The sequence below is a fragment of the Xyrauchen texanus genome, chromosome 33 (genome assembly GCF_025860055.1).
Source record: "Xyrauchen texanus isolate HMW12.3.18 chromosome 33, RBS_HiC_50CHRs, whole genome shotgun sequence".
In the NCBI taxonomy this organism is placed as follows: Eukaryota; Metazoa; Chordata; class Actinopteri; order Cypriniformes; family Catostomidae; genus Xyrauchen; species Xyrauchen texanus.
The window spans coordinates 33720435-33741299 of record NC_068308.1 but is presented as its reverse complement, the minus strand read 5'-3'; the positions used below and the strand labels follow the sequence as shown (position 1 = coordinate 33741299).

At 35.8% G+C, this 20865-nt stretch overlaps 1 protein-coding gene across 1 annotated transcript in view; it reads right to left on the bottom strand.

Moving 5' to 3' along the window:
- Nucleotides 1–3546: 3546 nt before the first annotated feature.
- kif19 (kinesin family member 19) overlaps nt 3547–20865 on the bottom strand; it is a 62308-nt gene continuing 44989 nt past the window's right edge. The window contains exons 7-20 of the mRNA XM_052103095.1: nt 20152–20346; nt 18082–18228; nt 17808–17930; nt 17416–17572; nt 15152–15326; nt 14755–14953; nt 14135–14405; nt 13808–13929; nt 13109–13272; nt 10919–11012; nt 10466–10589; nt 9843–10228; nt 5283–5448; nt 3547–5109 (exon numbers count right to left, since the gene is read on the bottom strand). Of these exons, the coding sequence (XP_051959055.1) occupies nt 4976–5109; nt 5283–5448; nt 9843–10228; nt 10466–10589; nt 10919–11012; nt 13109–13272; nt 13808–13929; nt 14135–14405; nt 14755–14953; nt 15152–15326; nt 17416–17572; nt 17808–17930; nt 18082–18228; nt 20152–20346 (2457 nt within the window). The 3' untranslated portion in view covers nt 3547–4975. The remainder of the gene's footprint in view (nt 5110–5282; nt 5449–9842; nt 10229–10465; nt 10590–10918; nt 11013–13108; nt 13273–13807; nt 13930–14134; nt 14406–14754; nt 14954–15151; nt 15327–17415; nt 17573–17807; nt 17931–18081; nt 18229–20151; nt 20347–20865) is intronic.

Here is a 20865-nt window from a genome sequence, read left to right as displayed (position 1 = left end):
GTGTGTGAGGGAAAATGCTAAAACTTTGAAAATTCTGGCAAAATAAATAATACAGAGATTTGGCATTCCAACCGTTATTGAAAGTGACAATGGCACTCTGTTAGCATCCAAAGTTACGCAACTACTCGCAAAGGAATTGAACATAAATTGTCATTTCAACATACCGTATCACCCACAGTTGGCAGGAGTGGTTGAACGGACAAATCCAATATTAAAAGAGCGCTTAAACAAAGTCTGCACCAAAACCGGAAGAACATGGGTTGATGTTCTACCAGCTGTGTTGACTGAACTCAAAATGTCACCATCCTCTGTTATTAAACTCTCTCCATTTGAAATACTAATGGGTAGGCCTTTCCTGACCCCTTGGGTCAAAGGCCGCACTGGCTCACTCTCCAGAGGTAACACGGAGGTGGTGATTGCAGAATATGTGGATTCCCTCATTAAGACATTAAATGGCATAAATGGTGATATCTCTATCTCTCTCTCCCTCTGCCAGTAGAAAGCCCTACTCATCCATTTGTTCCAAATCAGCAAGTTCTGGTAAACTGTCTGAAACCAATGAAGTTAGGTGAACCAAAGTATTTGGGCCCAAGTGCTGTACTGCTGGTGACCAGAACGGTGGTGCTGACTGACCTTCAACCGAAGTGGATCCACGCAAGCCACGTGAAGCCTGCACCAGAGGTGGGCCTTACTGATTCAAGGGTGAATGGTGAAAGCACTGGAGGAGCTGAACACGTAGTGCCAGTGCCTAACCGGGAATCTGCGAATTAAGAGGACCTGAGGAGGGACCCGGAACAGTCAACATGAAAACATTCCTACTGACACTCTGAATATGGCAGGTGGTCATGCTTGCCTATGCCCCTTCAGCATAAACACAACAGCAAGGAACCACAAGTGTAATTCCAATTCCTGGAAATAATGTATTCTGCTTATGTTTCTATTCGGCGCATGTTTCCTACAATTATTAATGCAAAAGTTGAATCTGATGATAAACAGGCATAATATTGCCATGCTCCACTATATACACATACCTGATACTGAAGTTGGTTGAGAGGCTACATGATTCTTTCAGGATCAAAGTGGGCAATGTAAAATAATAAAGGCCTCTCAACAACTTCTTCTCTGGTTGGTGTAGCTTGCTGTGTCATCACAAATCACAGTTGCAGCTGTCCCTGTTCTTGCAAGAGGATGTCTATAGGAATATATTTCTTATTTCTGTACTCAAACATATATGTTACCCCATATAGGGTAAATAACAATTTCATTGGAGGGTATAATGGAATGTTCTTTTACTGGACCATATAATGATGAGCTGGACAATAAACTTTGGAGAATGATCTGATATACTCTGGGGTATGTGTGTCTCTTCTTTCTCCCCTTGCGAGTATCCGGATTGAGACAGCGACCGCAGACCTGACTTGATACTTAGTCCCAATTCTAAAAATTCCCTACACTATCTCTATAAATTATTTTGTTATGTATTACTGTTGTAAATTCTTCATCTTATTATCCGTAACTTCTCTTGATAAGGTCTCGGGTTACGGAAAACACGCATTATACAGTTTGACGCAGATATGATTCTAACGTAAGTGACGTATTCTTTATTACGCAAGTGGCGCAACCGGAGTTTGTAGTGTTTCTATTCACATGCAGCATCCTTAAGTGCAAGTTAAAGTTATTGATGACGTAAGTTCAATCCTATCACGATTCTATGTTTGATGCAGAATGTTTCTGTATGTGTTGCAACTAGTTCTGGCATTAAGCCAGTATTGCCACTTTTTGCGATCTGTATAATTATTAGTTTGTCACATATAAAGACGCGCGCTAGCACGGCTGCTTATATTGCTAATATCTGCAATATGATTCTATGTGTTAATTTTCTCCATATGTGCATAATACTATATTCTACAGTTTGTTATCAGTTAATATGATAATGCTGCATAATGTGATGCATGTTATTATATTCCTTTCCATAGTATATATCTCTTGTTTTCTTTATCTAAGCATATATATGAGAGATATATAGATTGATATTGTTTATTTGTAATTTACTGTTGAATCATAACAGTATGTATGTAGAAAAGTAATTTATTTCTGTTTGATTGTTTATTACAGAAACTACCTCAGTTGTATACTGCTATGTGTACAAGGTTGAATCTTGCACAAATAAAAGGTGGGAAAGATATCTGATGACTCCTACTCCCTGATCAGAGTACTGAAGTGGTTAACAACTTAAAAAAACGGCATTCAGTGGGGCAATCCCCAACAATTACACATAATATGCTTTTATACCTGGTGCCTTTTTTTCACTCATTCTTTATGTATTTATTTATTTCTAATGTATTTTATTTAATCTAAATCTGTAAACTTGCATTTTTTTATGTATGATTTTTTGTGTTAATACCCTGGCAATAAACATAAATAAAGACCTACAGGTCTGTTAAGAGTTATTGAAGAATTTATTTTTGAAGCCATGAATATGTTTTTATATTATATTATACTTAAAAGATAATGCACACTCAGTGGCCACCTAGCAAAATAAAACCCAGACAGAGTGAAAGATAATATAATATAAATGAAAATGATTGAATAACTGGCTATTATCTTAATTTCATAATAATGACAGTCTGACTGTGCATCACTTATTACATGGCTACTGACTAAATAAATTAATAAATAGGCATGAAACAATATATTCCATAAACATTAAAGTATACCTCAGCTATGCCTGGGGCAATGGTCAAATATTTTGGTCATTATATCACAAATATTTGACCACAAATTATATTACAGTATATTATATTACATTATATTATGTTTTTATTTGTATATAATAATTATGATAATAATAATTCAATCATTATTTTATACTTATTACTTTTTATTTATTTAATAAATATTTTTGTAAATCTGTTCCTGTAGCTCAGCTTGTAGAGAATGGCGCTAGCAAAGGCAACATCATAGCTCTGATTCCCAGGGAACATTCAAACTGTTCAAAATTAGCTTTGGATGAAAGCATCTGCCAAATGCATACATGTAAATGTAAAGTGCTTGCCCAATTTAGACATTATTACCTTTTAATTTATAGAGCGTTCAAGCCCACAGTCAATGATGCGATAACTGCTTTGCAAGCCAGATATATTGTTATGTTTTGCTTGGTCAAATGAAACAGGAGGAATCTGTTTACACAGAAACATTGACATCCAGATATCGACTGAGTGGGTGCCAAAAATGTAAAATATGACAGAACACTTTACAATGTGCTGACAGTACAGGAATGTGGTTAACATTGTTTTCAAAATTGATACAGCACTTTAAGTGACCCATTTGAGTGATAATATGTCTCTGAACTACATGAAATGGATCTGAATTATATTAATTATATTAAATGTGTTAATAAAGCACAAATCAATTGCTCTTTTAAGATATAACATTGAGAATATTTCAGGTCACAAGACACATGGTTCTTTAAAACTGACCTTGACAAAAAGTTCCCATTAATAATGCTATATATCACAACACATGTACAACGTGTGATCACTTTGTCAATCAAATTTATTTTAGTTACAAAAAAGGTATAAAATTAAGAGTAGAAAAAGTGTATGTATAATTGTGAAAAAAAAAAAAACATAAACTTTGAGAACATTTAAAAGAAAAGGCAGCAGTATTTTTTGTTTTTCCTATTTCATTTAAAATAAACCACAGAGGGTCTGGAATACATTAAATATGCCACCTCGTCTGGTACTAAGATCTAACACAAACCCAAGAAGATTTTAAAGAAAACAGTTATGCTGAAACCTGAATGACAGTGAAGGCAAAATTAAATTGATTATTACCAGTAAACACAAAATGACATCAATAAATGCAACGGCGTGTATTATCAGAGAAGAATTCACAGAAGCTAGACATATGATTCATAAGCAGTCTGACAGTACATTAATTTGTGCAAGGCCTGAGGGACCAATAATTTCACAATCACAGCAGCTGTGAAATATATATTGTTCCCTGTGGAATGAGAGGGGCATATTTGATTCTGTAGTAACATAAACAAGCATCACCATTGTAGTTCTGTAGACTTTGAACTAACTTTTCAGGATGTCACTATAAGGCCTGATATAAATATTCAACCGAAAGGCATTTGAGGCAGGTTTTGTCCCCTGTCGAAATAGCTAGTCTATAAAATATAATTTTTGCATGTCATTGTGGGAATAGAACTGTTCAGTCATGACATAAAATTGTAGGCCAACCCTGAAGGCTAATTCGCCATGGGTTCCCTTGGGAATTTCTAATAGGTTATTAGAATATCAATTTTCAATTTATTAATAAAATACATTTTGTGATTAATATTACTTTAAAAGACTTTCTAGTTTGTTCTATGACATAAACAAGAGGACTGCCTGATGAATGGCTTTATTAGCAACTTGCATTTTTAAAGCATTCAACAGATTCAAAATGTATGTGTAAGGTGTGTAATTCATATTTTAGAACAAAACGTTAAAGTCTCTTTAAGTCATGCTAACCGCAGTCTTTTTTTTTTACTCATTAATCGGAAACCACTATTCTAAAAGGCCAATAGATATTCCAGAGGGAACCAAGAATAAATTTTTTTACAGGATTAAGGACTACAACCTGAACACCACTATAAGTCGAGGCTGCAGAATTTATGGCAATCAGTTCTTGCCATTTCCTTCATCCAATGGATTTTTAACAAAATAAAGCAGGCATCATAAGTTACCTGTCATTCGAGAATAGCTACAAGCATTTTAGCAAAAACTCAGGAAGGGAACAACAACCCAATGGTCTTCCTTTGCGGAGAATACAGAGAATCATAAGTTTGATCTCATGGTACTGCTCTTCCATAAGAATACAATGAGGAAACCTTCCGTTTGATCTCTACATGCTTTTATGAGAGGGGATCCATCCATCGTGCACAGGCCAGGACTTCTGGTCTACCAAGAGAAAGTACACAAAGTCTTCAGTATTTCCGGGTTCGCTGGCCACCCGTCCCAGTGGTGGTGACATACAGGAGAGGCTGAAGTTGCCTTGTTTGTGCACCACGCTTAATGAGGTGGGAGGGCATGTTGGAGAAAGTGACATCTGCTGTTGATCCTGTGGAGGTTGAATGAAGAAAGAAGTCACATAATGGAAGTCACATGGGTTGCAAACATTATCATGTTGACTTTAAATGCACCACAGGTGTGAGTCAAGCATTTGAGGCAATAGTCAGGAGGTAAATATCTTTCCTATTTTTCTAGCATAGGGTATGAGTTCTTCTATCATACCTGTTTGGTGGATGTTGTGCGAGGGCCGGGCTTTTGTAAGCTGAGGTTGGGCCTTGTGTTGGGGCCGCAGGATGGGGGCAGGGGGATGGCCATTAATGTGTAGGTGGGCATCAGAAGTGCTATCCAGGGGACGAAATCGTTGGCTTGTGTTCTTTGCCTGAGACAGCTGGGGGGAAGAGAAAATATAGAGTTTGTTTTAAGTAATTTGATATTGGAATGAAATAAATATCAGTGTGAATCTCATGAAAACCTTTCTAGAACATATTTATATTTCACCTCAAAATCAAAAGAAAGCCACAAGAAAACGAAGCTTATTTTAGGACCATTAAGATTGTTTTGCAATGTGACATCATGTTCATGACAGTAAGCACAATCTACTTGTTAATTCTCATTAGCATAATGCATTACATCTCATTCTCATTATTGTTATGTCAAAAATATTGATATGTTATATAATGGGTAAAATATTTATATATAATGGTAAAATTAGTTGTACTTCCTTAAATTCATGATAACATTAACACTTTAGAATTCAGAATTAATTTAGAAAAAAAAGTATTGTATAACAATATTAAAAAAAAATCTCAGCCAAAGATCACAAGAAAAAACATATACACACTTACAGTTGAAGTCAGAAGTTTACATACACCTTAACCAAATACATTTAAACCCAGTTTTTCACAATTCCTGACATTTAATTGTAGAAAACATTCCCTGTCAAAAGTCACTTAGGTTAGGATCACTAATTTGTGATGGCCACTCCAAAACCTTGACTTTGTTGTCCTTAAGCCATTTTGCCACAACGCTGGAGGTATGCTTGGGGTCACTGTCCATTTGGAAGACCCATTTGTGACCGAGCTTTAACTTCCTTCCTGATGTCTTGAGATGTTGCTTCGATATATCTACATAATTTTCCTTCCTCAAGATGCCATCGATTTTGTGAAGTGCTCCAGTCCCTCCTGCAGCAAAGCACCCCCACAACATGATGCTGCCACCCCCATGCTTCAAGGTTGGGATGGTGTTCTTTGCCTTGCAAACTTCACATTTTTTCCTCCAAACATAACAATGGTCATTATGGCCAAACAGTTACATTTTTGTTTCATCAGACAAGAGGACATTTCTCCAAAAAGTAAAATCTTTGTTCCCATGTGCACTTGCAAACTGTAGTCTGGATTTTTAATGCCGGTTTTGGAGCATTGGCTTCTTCCTGTCAGGATACCTGTTTGATCAGCCTCGTTGTTTTTGTGTCTGTGTCGTTGTTCGTCCGTAGCGCTTGGCAGTCTTGTTTGTCCGCCCGCGCGCTTCGGCGTGTGGTGTTTGTGTTCATTCACCATGTGTGTCTGCACGTGTTGTTTTCCATGCGCTCAACTGTCAGCTGTCGCCCCTCCCTCTTGTTACCTTGTTAGTTCAACATTACACTCACGTGTTACTCCTCATTAGCCTCTCTTTTTATTTCCCTTGTGTTTTTTGTCTCTTGCCAGATCGTGTTTTTGCATGTTGTTATTCACGTCTTGCTAATCTTGCTTTTTCTTGCTGTTTGAGGTAGTCTAGTTATCTAGTCAAGTTTTATTTTTTTCTTCAATTTTGATTTGCTTTGGATTCCTAGGTTTTTCCTATTTTTGCTTTTCTTTTGCTGTGTCTTGATCCCAGCTTGTTCAACCCTGATTTGGTTTATTATTTTTTGTCTTTATTGATGATTTCTATTTATTTTTCCTACACATTAACTTGGCATAGTTTATAGGTTTTTGCATTATTTTTCCTCATCCCCGGTGGCTTACATTCTGAGCAGTTTAGTCTTTTCCCTTTTTTCTTTTTTTCTCTCTCCAGTCTCACCATCTTACAGGCTGCTGGACAGAGCTTATTCCCCCGCCACCTCCGGGCTACCATCAGTCATCTCCCTTCCCCTTTGCCACGCCTCACCTGCCAACACTGCCCGTTGCTTCCCCCGTCTCATTCGCCACCATCATTGACCTCTTTTGCGGACTGCTCTTGGCTGGGAGTTACCATTCTATGGACCTAGCCTACGCTTTCTGAGGCCGTTATTATCTGTGGACCTGTCCGGCTCGTGCTTGTTTATTTTCCCAATAAACCATGGTGTACCCTGCAATTGAGTCCATTTCTTTCTGACCCCTGACACTTCCTTGCTTAGCAACTTTTCAGGTTATGTTGATATAGGACTCGTTTTACTGTGGATATAGATACTTGTCTACCTGTTTTCTCCAGCATCTTCACAAGGTCCTTTGCTTTTGTTCTGGGATTGATTTGCACCAAACTATGTTCATCTCTAGGAGACAGAATGAGTCTCCTTCCTGAGTGGTATGATGGCTGCGTGGTCCCATGGTGTTCATACTTGCGTACTATTGTTTGTACAGATGAACGTGGTACCTTCAGGCATTTGGAAATTGCTCCGAAGGATGAACCAGACTTGTGGAGGTCCACAATTTTCTTCTGAGGTCTTGGCTGATTTATTTAAATTTTCCCATGATGTCAAGCAAAGATGCACTGAGTTTGAAGGTTGGCCTTAAAACACATCTGCAGGTACACCTCCAATAGAGTCCAATTAGACAATTAGCCTATAAAAATTAACTAATTGCCTAAAGGCTTGACATAATTTTCTGGAACTTTCCAAGCTGCTTAAAGGCACAGTTAACTTTTATGTGTATGTAAATTTCTGACCCACTGGAATTGTGATATTGTCAATGAAAATTGAAACAATTGCTGGAATAATTACTCGTGTTATACACAAAGTATATGTCCTAAACCACTTGCCAAAACTATAGTTTGCTAATATGAAATCTGTGGAGTGGTAATTTTTTTTTTGAGTGACTCCAGTCAGGCTTCCTAATCAACCAATTGGCCCGGTTGCTATGGAGGGTAGAGTCACATGGGGTAACCTCCTCGTGGTCACTATAATTTGGTTCTTGTGGTGAGTTGTGTGTGGATGCTGCAGAGAACAGCGTGAAGCCTCCATGTGCTAGGTCTCCACAGTAGCATGCTCAACAAGCCACGTGGTAAAATGAGCAGATTTACTGTCTCAGACGTGGAGGCAACTGAAAATAAATTCTCCACCACCCGGATTGAGGCGAGCCTCTACGCTACCACAAAGACTTAGAGTGCATCGGGAATTGGGCATTCCAAATTGGGGAGAAAAAAAAACAAACAAAAAAACATTTGTTTTAAAGACTTCAACTGTATGTATATGTATATGTATATATATATATATATATATATATATATATATATATATATATATATATATATATATATATACACACACACACACACACACACACAACTGGTCAAACGTTTTGAAACACTTGATTGAAATGTTTCTCATAACCTTAAAAATACTTTGATCTGAAGGCGTATGCTTAAATGTTTGAAATTAGTTTTGTAGACAAAAAACAATTGTCCCAACAAATTAATTTATGAATTATATAAAATTTATATATATAAAAGTTTTTGAAATTGACTGACTTGGAACAAATAATAAAGAAAAGCAGCAGTATATATATATATATATATATATATATATATATATATATATATATATATATATATATATATATATATATATATATATATATATACACACAGGGTTGGGGAGTAACAGAATACATGTAACGGGATTATGTATTTAAAATACAAAATATAAGTAACTGTATTCCACAACAGTTACAATTTAAATAATTGGTAATTAGAATACAGTTACATTCAAAAATTATTTTAATTATTGAAGGGATTACTTTGCATTTTATTGTCAGTTGTTTCATTTAATATTTAATCCTTTCAGATGGAAAACATTTTGACATATAAATGATGCGAACCAAATTGCATTTGAATAGCGGTGAAACACTTTCTTACGATGTGTTACATTCATACGACCAGACAGAGAAGTAAGTTTGAAGTAAGTTTGGAGCAGAAGAAATAGAAATAAACCTTGTGTAAATTGTCAGCTTTACGCTAAGCTAAAATGCTATTTCTAGCCATTTTACATGCACATGTTACCAGACACGATCATATTTATATCAAGAAAATTCACATTAGATCATAATTTATTTTTTTCTAGAAGACCTTTGATATCAGGGCAAAAATTGTATTCTTGAAAATTATTTTTGTATTGTTTTCCTGTAAAAAATATAAAAAAATAATTAAAACAAGATCAATTAGATTGAATTTGTTTTAGAAACAACACTGCATATGATATTTAGGTTTTTCAGAGAATGTATTTTAACATGTATTTTGTCTTGTTGTACTGGCAGAGCTTTTATAGTCAAAACAAATGAAAAAATCTACCAGTGCTGAAGAAGTAATCCAAAGTATTTATAATACGTTACTGACCTTGAGTAATCTAACGGAATACATTACAAATGACGTGTTACAGCATGTATTCTGTAATCTGTAGTGGAATACATTTCAAAAGTAACCCTCCCAACACTGTATATGTATATATATATATATATATATATTTGGAGTGAAATATGACCCAGACATTCAAACATTTTCATATGATTCACCCATTACCCCAGATATGTTTTTATAATTTATCTGAAAACTCACTGCCTGTCCTGTGACTTCAAATGATCGAGACCTCCTCTTGCGTCTCCGACCCTCAAAGTCCTGTTCTCGTGGGGGGAGGTTCTTAACAACCTGACGGTTCCGGGGCCGCGTCCATGTGCCATTGGGTACGGGGCCGTCTCCTGTGCTGCTGGACAGGTTGTCATCAGAGGTGGCGTGCCGTAGCTCTGGGCTGGGCTGTCTCCCGCGGCGCAGCACCAGACCTTTAGGGGGTGCCTCACTCAGCGAAAGGTTACTCTTGTGTTTCTTGGGGTCTAGAGGGGAGGGAGGAGGGGGCAATCGCAGGGCATCTAATTCAAGGACTTTAGATCGGCGTCGGGCGGCCTTCACTGCAATGCTCTGCACACCTCTTAGAATCTGCTGTCTCTCTGATGGAATTGAAGGGTTTTAAAACTAATGAGCATGGGTTTTTTCCAACACGCCACTAAGCAAAAAGGACGCAGGTAATCAAAATGTTTTGTTTAGTATGCATTTGGATAAGTATAAAAAAAACAGAATACTACAGGAAACACTGGTACACAGTATAATTGGCCAACCCTAACATATCACAGTATGTACAATCTCGCACAATATGCATAAAGATTAAACAAGAGATTAATTCTTACCTTTAGGTGTGAGAGGAGCATCTGTGCCGTGCTCACTGCTCTCAGGTGAGGAGTCCAGGTGGCTGCTCATACTGTGACTGAGATGACTGTATCTCAGAGTGTCATCCAGGACAGATGGCAACAGCTGCAGAGCAGAAATACATTCAGCATAGCGTCAGACAGATTTCAATATAGATTCAATAGTGAGACCATTTGGACTACAGGTAATATTCAGATAGACAGATAGTCTAGATCAGTGGTTCCAACCCTGTTCCTACAGGCCCCCCAAACACTGCACATTTTGTATATCTCCTTTATCTGACACACCCAATTCAGGTCCTCTACTAACAAGCGGATGAGCTGAATCAGGTGCTATTTAGGGATTAGGGAGATATCCAAAATGTGTAGTGTTGGGGGGCTCCCAGGGATAGGGTTGAGAACCACTGGTCCAGACAGACAGACAGATGAGCTCACCTCTCTGTTGCCATGTCCATTGATATGAATAGGGGGTGGTGTCATTACTACAGAGTTCTTCATCTGTTTGTGACTGCTCTTAAAAACTCGCTCTCTGTGTGGACAAGGGAAAGAAAGAAAAACATTATGAATATTTTTTATTCCTCGAAAAGACTTCTAAAAACACTTTAAAATAAGATTCCATTCGTTAAAGGAATATTCATGGTTCAATACAAGTTAAGCTCAATCGACAGCATTTGTGGCATGATGTTGATTTCCACAAAAATTTAAATGTGGGTTACAGTGAGGCACTTACAATGGAAGTGAATGGGGACAATCCATAAACATAAAAATATTAACTTTTTCAAACGCATAGCCACAAAACATGAACATTATTGATGTTAACATGATTTCAGTGTGATAATATTACTTACATTTTCTGTGTAAAGTTGTAGACAATTTTACCAACTTCATTGCTGTGTCATGTTTAAATGTGTTTTTTTTTTTTATGTTTTGTTTTCATGCCTTTTTGTTTTGAAATTAGTTTACTTCCTGTCCCTGTTTCTGGTCATGTGATTTCCTGTTCCCCTCATTTGTTCCTGTCATGGAGTATCTGGTTTCACGTGTCTTGTAATCTTCTTATCAGTTCTGTTTAATTATTGGTTCCTGTTTATTAGTCTTGTTATCATGTTCATTAGTTTAGTCTCGTCATTGGTTGTCTATGTCATGTGGTTACACATGTCCATGTATTTAAGCCCTCATGATTGCCATTGTCCTTTGTCAAGGATTGTGGTTGTGTAACGCTCTTGTTCACGGTCTTGTTATTGTTCCTGTTCTTATTCATAGCTCTTATTTCATATTCATAGCTCTTATTTCATATTCTCGTTCATGGTTTAATTTTAAAGTATATTTAAGTTGTAGTTAAGTTAAGCCTAGTCTATATATTTTGTTTCACGTTTTGGATTTCCACGTCTTGTAAATAAACTGCACTTGTGTTCTTCACATCATCTCGTGAAACAAAAGCAAACCCTAAAACGACTGTAAAAAATTATTTAAAAAAACTTCACAGCTCAAATAAGTTTTAAAAGAAGAATCAATGTCAAATCAATCAAATCACTTTATTGTCACACGACCATATACACAATTGCAACAGTGGGTGAAATTCTTGTGTTTTCGCATATCCCAACTAGGCTGGGGTCAGAGCGCAGGGTCAGCTATGGTACGGTGCCCCTGGAGCAGATGGGGTAAAGGGCCTTGCTCAAGGGCCCAACAGTGGCATCATGGCGGTGTTGGGGCTTGAACCCCTGACCTTCAGGTCAGTAACAGCCTAATGTGTGCTTTTATAAAATCAAAAATTCACATTTCTGCCTTTAAACCCTCAAAAATTTGCCCCATTCACTTCCTTTGTAAGTGCCTCACTGTAACCCAGATTTATTATTTTATTTTTTAAAGAAAAGGAGGGACTAATCGAAGTAAATTTTTGCAGTAATCAACATTATGCCACAAATGCTGTTGATTGAGCTTCACATGTATTGACCCAGGAATATTTCTCTAACATTAATGCATTAGGTGTCATGAACACCTAATGCATATGAATGCAATGAACAATATATATATTTTTTACAGCATTTATTAATCTTTGGTAATGTTGGTTAATTAAAATTGTCAGTTCATAGTGCATTAACTAATGTTAACATATACAGCTAATATATTTAAGAAATATGTGTATGTTGAAATTTACATTAACCAAGATTAATAAATGCTGTAAATGTATTGTTCATTGTTAGTCCATGTTAACTAATTTTGTTGACTAATGTTAATAAATGGAACCTTACTGTAAAGTGTTACCAAATGTTCTTATAAATGTTTTTGTTTACTATTTGATTTCCTATTTATTTAATTAGAATATATCTATATATATGACCTTAACCCTGCTGAAAAAAGCCTGGACAGTTTGCTGGTTTTAGAGGGGTTTAGGGCACTTGTCAGGTTGGGAGACCAGCTGGCCTGCGAGCTAAAACCATCTGAGCACCTACTTGGCCTAGCTAGGAGACCAGCTTGATCAGCTTAAACCATTTTGGCTGGTCTTGTTTTTTCAGCAGTGAAAGGGTATTTTTTAAAAATCCATTGTCAGTTTGTGTTCTTACCAATATGGCGGAAAACAATGGAACACCAAATAACTAAGGATTAAAGAATATTTGTCATTCTTACCCATCAGGCTCTGGGAGGATGGGAGGCAGTGTGTGTCTCCTCACTTTCGTCCGCCCTTGTCTGTTGTCTGAGCCCAGCATGCGAACACTATCCTGATCTGAGTCCAGCTCCTGCAAGGGGTCACAACCTCTGCTGGGGAGGGTGATCTTGGGCAAGGAACCCTCCTAGACAAACATATGTGAGCAAATTTGTAAAGCTGTTCATTATCACACGTGACTGATGTTCTGTTAATCTTTAAGCTCCCCATAGTAACTTCATGAAGAGTTATTAAAGTCAACAAGAAACAATAGTTACCGTGCAGCCCAGTTTACTTTCGAAATGTGACTTATTTCAAAATTCTTTTGATTTGATCAAACCAGAATTTACTTATAAGATTGTGTGAGCGCCCCATACCAGAATAGAGAAAGCTGAATGTACGTTTGCTAAGACGATGCCTAAATAAGTATTTGCCTATTGGTTAACATTATCCAACCGCATGCACGACTTAGGTGACATCAGCCGAAATGGAAAGTCATTTCATAGGCGGAGTATTTTGATTCAACGATACAAAAACAATTATTCGTTGGAATAAAATGCACTGATGAATCGTTCATAATAGAGCAGGAACGTGTATTAAGAATGTAAATAGGGTCGATTTTGATTTCTTGTTGACGTCATAAGGCTACAACCTTTCGAAAATGTCCTTTTGAAGTAGGCTACCTTAAGAGTACGAATGGTGAACTTATCCAAGGCCACGACTCTATCCAAGTTCTTCTCATCCATTTGCTTCATGTACATCTCATAGAGCTCTTGAAGATGAGGGGGGACCAAGAGTCTGTGATCTGCACAAACATCACAGCATTTCATATTAATAGTACTTTTAATAACTATATATATTCAATTACATTGCAAATATGCATCATATCTATTTTTGTTTCAGCTTGAAAGCTGAACTGAAACCTCATTCTGAATCTTTAACACATTTAAAGGGATATTTGGATAACTTCGCTTAAACAGTTTGGCCTGATTCATTTCCGAATCACTCACCATCAATAAATTGCCGCTGCTGTTGGATGATCTCGTGGCAGAGGTGCCTATGCTGCTCAAAACGCTGAACGACCACGTTTTTTTGCCGGATCACGTTGTCCTTGAGCAGAGTGCTGGACTGCATCTCAGCATTCTCGATCTCCAATTCATGGACCTTACAGAGGAGGCAAAGAACCTCCCTCTGCTCCTCGGAGCTCACGCGGCGGGGGAGAAGCTCCTCGAGATGACGAGATTTTTCTCTCAGCTCTGCAAGACGCTGCTCCTGCCCGGCCTGAGGAGAATAGGAGGGGCTATGGTCCTTAATCCTTTTTTAACATTTAGTATTTTATTATAGTGTTCCTGTAGCTGAACTAATAAAACATAGCACTAGCAATGTCAACTGTGAGGAGGGTGATGTGTTGGAATCATAAACAAAGTTATAAATAGCAGGAAACATTTATTTGAGAAAGGAAAATTAAACCACACAGTAAAAAGCCACACAGGGATGCTCAGGACACTTTTGGGAGCGATGAATCATAATGAATCATTCATTTGCTTTTGAACTTCCCAATGCTTTTGCTCTGGACAGGACTATGACGTTTTGGGGTATTATTGCACCCTCTAGTGGCCACTAACATTACCTTGTGTTTTTGTATTTTCTTCTGCTCGGCCATGAGCGTGATGAGGTTCTCTCTGGCAATGGCTACCTCTTGTGACTCTGTGCTGTCCGGCAGAGATTCTGGTGAGTCGGAGTCTTTCTCACTCTCATCTTTATGAAAACTCTCCTTCCTCCTCTCCCCCTGCCACTTCTTTCTTCTTCTGAAACGCTCCTGCTCCCAGCTAAACAGAAACAGAAAACACCTCAATCTCTATTTTGGTATCACCATGACATTAGTTATAAGTGACTGCAAAACTAGCTTAGAAATGTGAATTTAATTTAGAAAAAATAAATACAATTTTACATCATTTGTTTGCGGATGCCACTTAGTTTGATATTTTGTCTGTAATGAGATTACATTCATTGAAAGGGAGACTCACTCTGCAATGGTCAGCAAGTGTTTGGATGTGTCAATTTGGATTTCCATGTTGCTGTTGTCCAGCTCCATAAGATGCTTCCTGATGTCCATCTGCTCTCTAAACGCATCGATCAGCTGCTCTCGCAGTTGGTCCATCTCAGCCCGACTCTGCTGAGATGAGTGAGCTTGTACCTCCGCTGAAGACAAACAGAGAGAAGACATGTTCTGCTACATGTTTGAGCAATATAACTCAGCTTCTTTGAATAGAATAGAATACAACAGAATCAATTAGAATAGAAATGATTTATAAATAATTAAGCATTCAAACAGAATAGAATCCATTAGAAAATAACAGAATAGATTTAAATAGAAAGTAATATTAGACTAAAACTGAATCCTTTAGAAAATAATAAAATATAATTGAATAAAATACATATAGAAAAGATAAGAATAGAACAGGATAGAATAAAATAGTCTTAGATAGGATGCATTAGAGAAGAAAATAATAGAATTAATTACAAAATAATCTTTTAAAAATAGAATCCATTTAACACTAAAATAATAGAATACATTAGAAAAGAATAGAATAGAATACATTAGAAATAAAATAGAATCAATTAGAAAATTATCTGTTAGATTAGAATATAACCTATCAATAAATAATTAAGCATTAAAACAAAATAGAATCCATTAGAAAAGAACAGAATAGATTTCAATAGAAAATAATCTTAGGCTATAACAGAATACTTTAGAAAATAGTCCAAAATAATTCAATAGAATCCATTAGAAAAGAAAAGTATAGATCAGGACAGAATACAATATTATTAGATTGCATTAGACAACAATATAATAGAATTAATTAGAAAACAAACTATTAAGAATAGAATAGAATCCATTAAAAGAAAATTATATGATACATTAGAAAAGAATAGAATAGAATCCATTAGAGAAAACTAAAATAAAAAGCAACTGAATAGAATAGGACCTATTAGCCTAATAAAGAATGCATTAAAAAATAATACAAAAAAGTATATTAGGATAGAATATAATCTGTTAGAAAAGCATCTATTAGAAAAGAACAAGTTAGAATATAATGTATTGGGCTACAAACAAAATCTTAAAAAAAAAAAAAATCTAATAGAACTGAATAGAATCCATTTGAAAAGAAAAGAATACATTAGAAAATAACAGAATAGAATCCATTAGAGAAAATAATAATAGAATCAATTAGAAAAAAAGAACTATAGAATAGAATAGAACATATAAGCCTTATAAAGAATGCATTACAATTGAATAAAAAATTATATATTATAATAGAATCTATAAGAAAAAACATATATTAGAAAAGAATAGAATGAGAAAATAATGTATTAGACTAGAACAAAATCTTTTTTGAAAATAATCCAAAATAATAGAATAAAATCAATTTAAAAAGAAAATAATAAAATACATTTGAAAAGAATAGAATAGAATCCATAAGAGAAACAATTATAGAATCAATAAGAAAAAGAATTCCGAATAGAATAGAATATATAAGCTTAATAAAAAATGCTTTAAAATAGAATAGAAAATAATCTATTAGAATAAAATAGAATCTATCAGAAAACATCTATTAGAAAATAATAGAATAAGACAATAATGTATTGGAGAAGAACAAAATTAGAAATAGAAATCAGAAAATAATAAACAAGAATAGAATAAAATCCATTTAAAAAGAAAATAATAGAATATATTAGAGAACAAATATATAGAATCAATTAGGAAACAAATATAGAAAAGAATAGAACCTATAAGCTTAATAAAAATGCTTTAAAATAGAATAGAAAATAATCTATTAGAATAGAATAGATTATATTAGAAAAGCATCCATTAGAAAAATAAAAACTATTTAATCAGTTAATAATGTATAAGACCAGAACAAAATCAATTTCTTTTAAATACTCCAATAGAATAGAATAGAATCAATTTGAAAAGAAAATAATAGAATGCATTAGAAAAATAATATATTCTATTAGATCAAAAATAATAGAATCAATTAGGGGGAAAAAAAAACTAAAACTATTGAATAGAATAGAACCTTTTAATAAAGAATGCATTACAATATAATTAAATAGAACCAATTAGAATAGAACATTTTAGAAAAGCATCCAATAAAATAGAATAAGGTAGATAAACACATCTGCAGTACAGAATCTGGTTCTGTTTGAATCATTGGGAGTCCATGGTACAAATCTAGGCTTGTCCATTGTAAATGAACATATCATTTATTATGTAACAGGATGTTACCTTGAACATGGCGGATGTCTGTTCTGTCTGGGTTAAGCTGTCTGCTGGCCTGGTCTGCAATTTTCTTCTTCAACCGCTGAATCTCGCTGCGCAGGTCAGATATAATGCTGGTGTACTGAGCGATGTGATAGGTCACATTCAACAGGTTTCTCTTTACCTAGATATATAGAGACAAAGTAGACGTGAAACACAGCAGAGGGTGGCCAAATGGAACTTAAGAGTAGGACAAAATTCAAACTCAACGAAACTTAAGTCTAAAGATTTTGGGCAGTGTTACTTAAATGCAACTTAATGCACTATTACAGCTTAAGGCAGACACAATGATGCTGAAGTTTTTTGTTCTTTTTGTTTTGTTAAAATACTTTATTCTATCCAATGTGCATTGAACTTACCCGTGTGCGGATGCTTTTGGCACGGTCGGCATAGGTCAAGGTATTCCGTGAATCTTCGAAGGCCAGAGAGGCGGGGCTTATATGGGCAATCATCACTGTCCGACTGTTCCCTCCCAAAGAGTCCTGAAGACAAAATAAGACCCCAATAAGACAAGTGCAGGGGACTCAAGACTTTAAATGTCAAATCACAAATCGTTAAATGTCAGTGAACATATTGCATAAAGATGAACATGTTTGGGCATTTCTGTTTCATTAAAGAATTGCTTTGCTGTACCTTGAGCAGTCGCGTAAGTTTGCTATCTCTGTAATTGATGTATTTGTTGCCATTCTTTTCACTCAAGGCATTGATGCAGTTCCCCAGCGCGAGCAGAGAACGGTTGATATGAGCTCCTTCTTTTAACCTCTGACCCCTGTTCTGTGTCTGAAAGAACATTTTGTTATAGCATAGATTTAGTGTTATAGTGACACACTTCCATTTCTATGGTGCTTTCTTGTCTTTATTGGAGTTTGACAGTCATTGGTCACTATATGTTTTCAATACAAGGAAAAATAAATCAGCTTTTTTTTTTCTAATTTTGTATTCTACGAAAGCCATACAGGTTTATACGGTGGCTGTGAAGTGCAAAACAAAACAACTAATTTAAAAAAACAACCGCAAATCCAAAGACAAAACAACAAATCAGAAAACACAACAGCAAATCAGTCAAAACGGAAAGGGTAGGTACCAAAGCTTCTCACCTGTTTGGCTGTGTGAATGTGACCTAGTCTTTTCTTCACAGAGAGTAAAAACAGCAAGCGGGAAAAGTTAGTTAATGGCACGATGTTCATCTATGGTCTCAAGGTTAATCTAGTGCATGAGGGACCATCTTAAAGACCATAAACTGTGCTAAAACATTAGTGGCGTCCAAGCGTTCATACAGTTAGCATGTTCTAACTTAAAAAACACTGTTGTTTAAAAAACATTTTAAATCTAAATGATAAAGGTTCTGGTTGCTGCCAATGGATAGATTTTTCAAGTATATGTATGTAAAGGGATTCATGGCAAGGAGGAGGCGAGAACCGGCTTGAGAATATAAATAATATTTTAATACAAAACTTAGACAAAAAGACAAAAACACACAAAGGTGTCAGACAGCTGTCCGTAAGTCTCTCTCTCTCTCTGTCACACTGCCATCTTCAGTCGGCCTTTATCCCTCTCGAGGGCTAATTAGCCTGATTAGGGGCCGGGTGTATAGCATCACAACCCGGCCCTGCCCTCCGCCTGCCACAATGTATTTACACTGATTCAGTATACAATTATTTTTGTTTTGTTTCTGGATTTGGTGTTGTGTTTTCTGATTTACTTGTTTACTTTCTGATTTGGTGTTGTGTTTTACGATTTGTTGATGTGTTTCTGAATTGTTATTTTGAATTTGGATTTGCTGTTGTTTTTTTTTAGAGTTGTTGTTTTGTTTTGCACTTCACAGCCACCGTAGATTTAGAATGACAGCATTTTCATGTTTGGCTAAACTGTTTCTTTAAGTTGAGATTCACTCTTCCAGCAGGGGGCGCTCTTGCATGTCTCACATTATCTGACTAGTGCAACAGGCTTGTCTTTCTCATCAATGGAAAACAAATAACCACTCTTGTTTCTGAGCAACAATGTTCCATAACCAACAATGTGATCTGCTTTTGTGTCTGTCACGTGCATGTTTAAACCTACAGAGTGCTTGAGTGGTTAACATTTTTAGCAGTTTCCATGGCGAATTCACGGTGCTCTGTCTAAATGTGTTCTCTAGTGTAATATCGTCCTGTCTCATGCTGTGAGGGAAAATTACAATTTAATATGAAGCATCATTCAAATTTCATGCAGCACAAAACCCGATTTGACTTGTGGAGGAGTCTCAAATGTGAGAAAAATACGTAATATTTTTTTTGGTCCAATGACATATATATATATATATATATATATATATATATATATATATATATATATATATATATATATATATATATATATAGATATATATATATATATATATATATTTTTTTTTTTTTTAATATATATATAGAGAACATGTTTATAACCTATAGATAAATCACTCTTGGAATTGTTCCCAACTCACAGGCTGATATATGATTTTGAATATATATTGGGGGCCAACTGTGCCAGCTTTTATTTAAGAAAGCTTTTAAATTAATGACTGCCTGATTTAAGGACATACATCTCTGCTCACCCACCATGCTAACTGAAAACAAATGACAAAGGTTTTAAGTAACTTTCCAAAAGATATATAGATCTAAATTGATTGCTTCTTCTTTGACATACAGTTATCATCCATTTCTCAACACACATCACACGTACCTGTGAAGCCCGCTCAGACCCTGCCAGATCAATCATGAAGAGACGTGCAAATCGTACTTCCTGTAGAATGTCTCGGCATCGACTCTGTTGTCGTACGCCCACCTGCAGCACAGCGTGAGAGCGAGACGACGTCTGATTGGCTGCCGTCGGTTCTTGAGTTCTCTGCTTGTTTCCCTTCACTAACAACTCCATGATCTGAGAAATAGAAAACAGCTTTAAAACACTGCATACCATAATGTACAGATTGTCTTGTATAGAGCTTTGTTTGGACCAGAGTTGAGGGGAACGTATAACAAATAATAAGCATTGCGTAATCAGATTACTTTTTTATGAACTAACATGTTACTTTTAGCAATTACTCCATAATACCATTAAACATAGGTTACTTTTTCAAATAAGCAACATAGGTCATCGTTCTATTTACTAGCAAATACTATTGAAAACCTCTCCCTTCCCCATAACATTGTTATGTTGGCCTATACAGTGCTTCTTTTTGACATTGTATGAACAGTGAAAGCGAGGAGTGCAATGCAACAAATACAGTGTGCTCTCATTATACTCAGTAGGCAGCATGACCAAGGGTACTATAGTGGTAACATTTTAAAATAAAGTTACATTTGTTATCAGTATTTAACATGGACTAACATTGAACACTACTTTTACAGCATTTATTAATCTTGGTCAATGTTCATTTCAACATATACTAACACATTG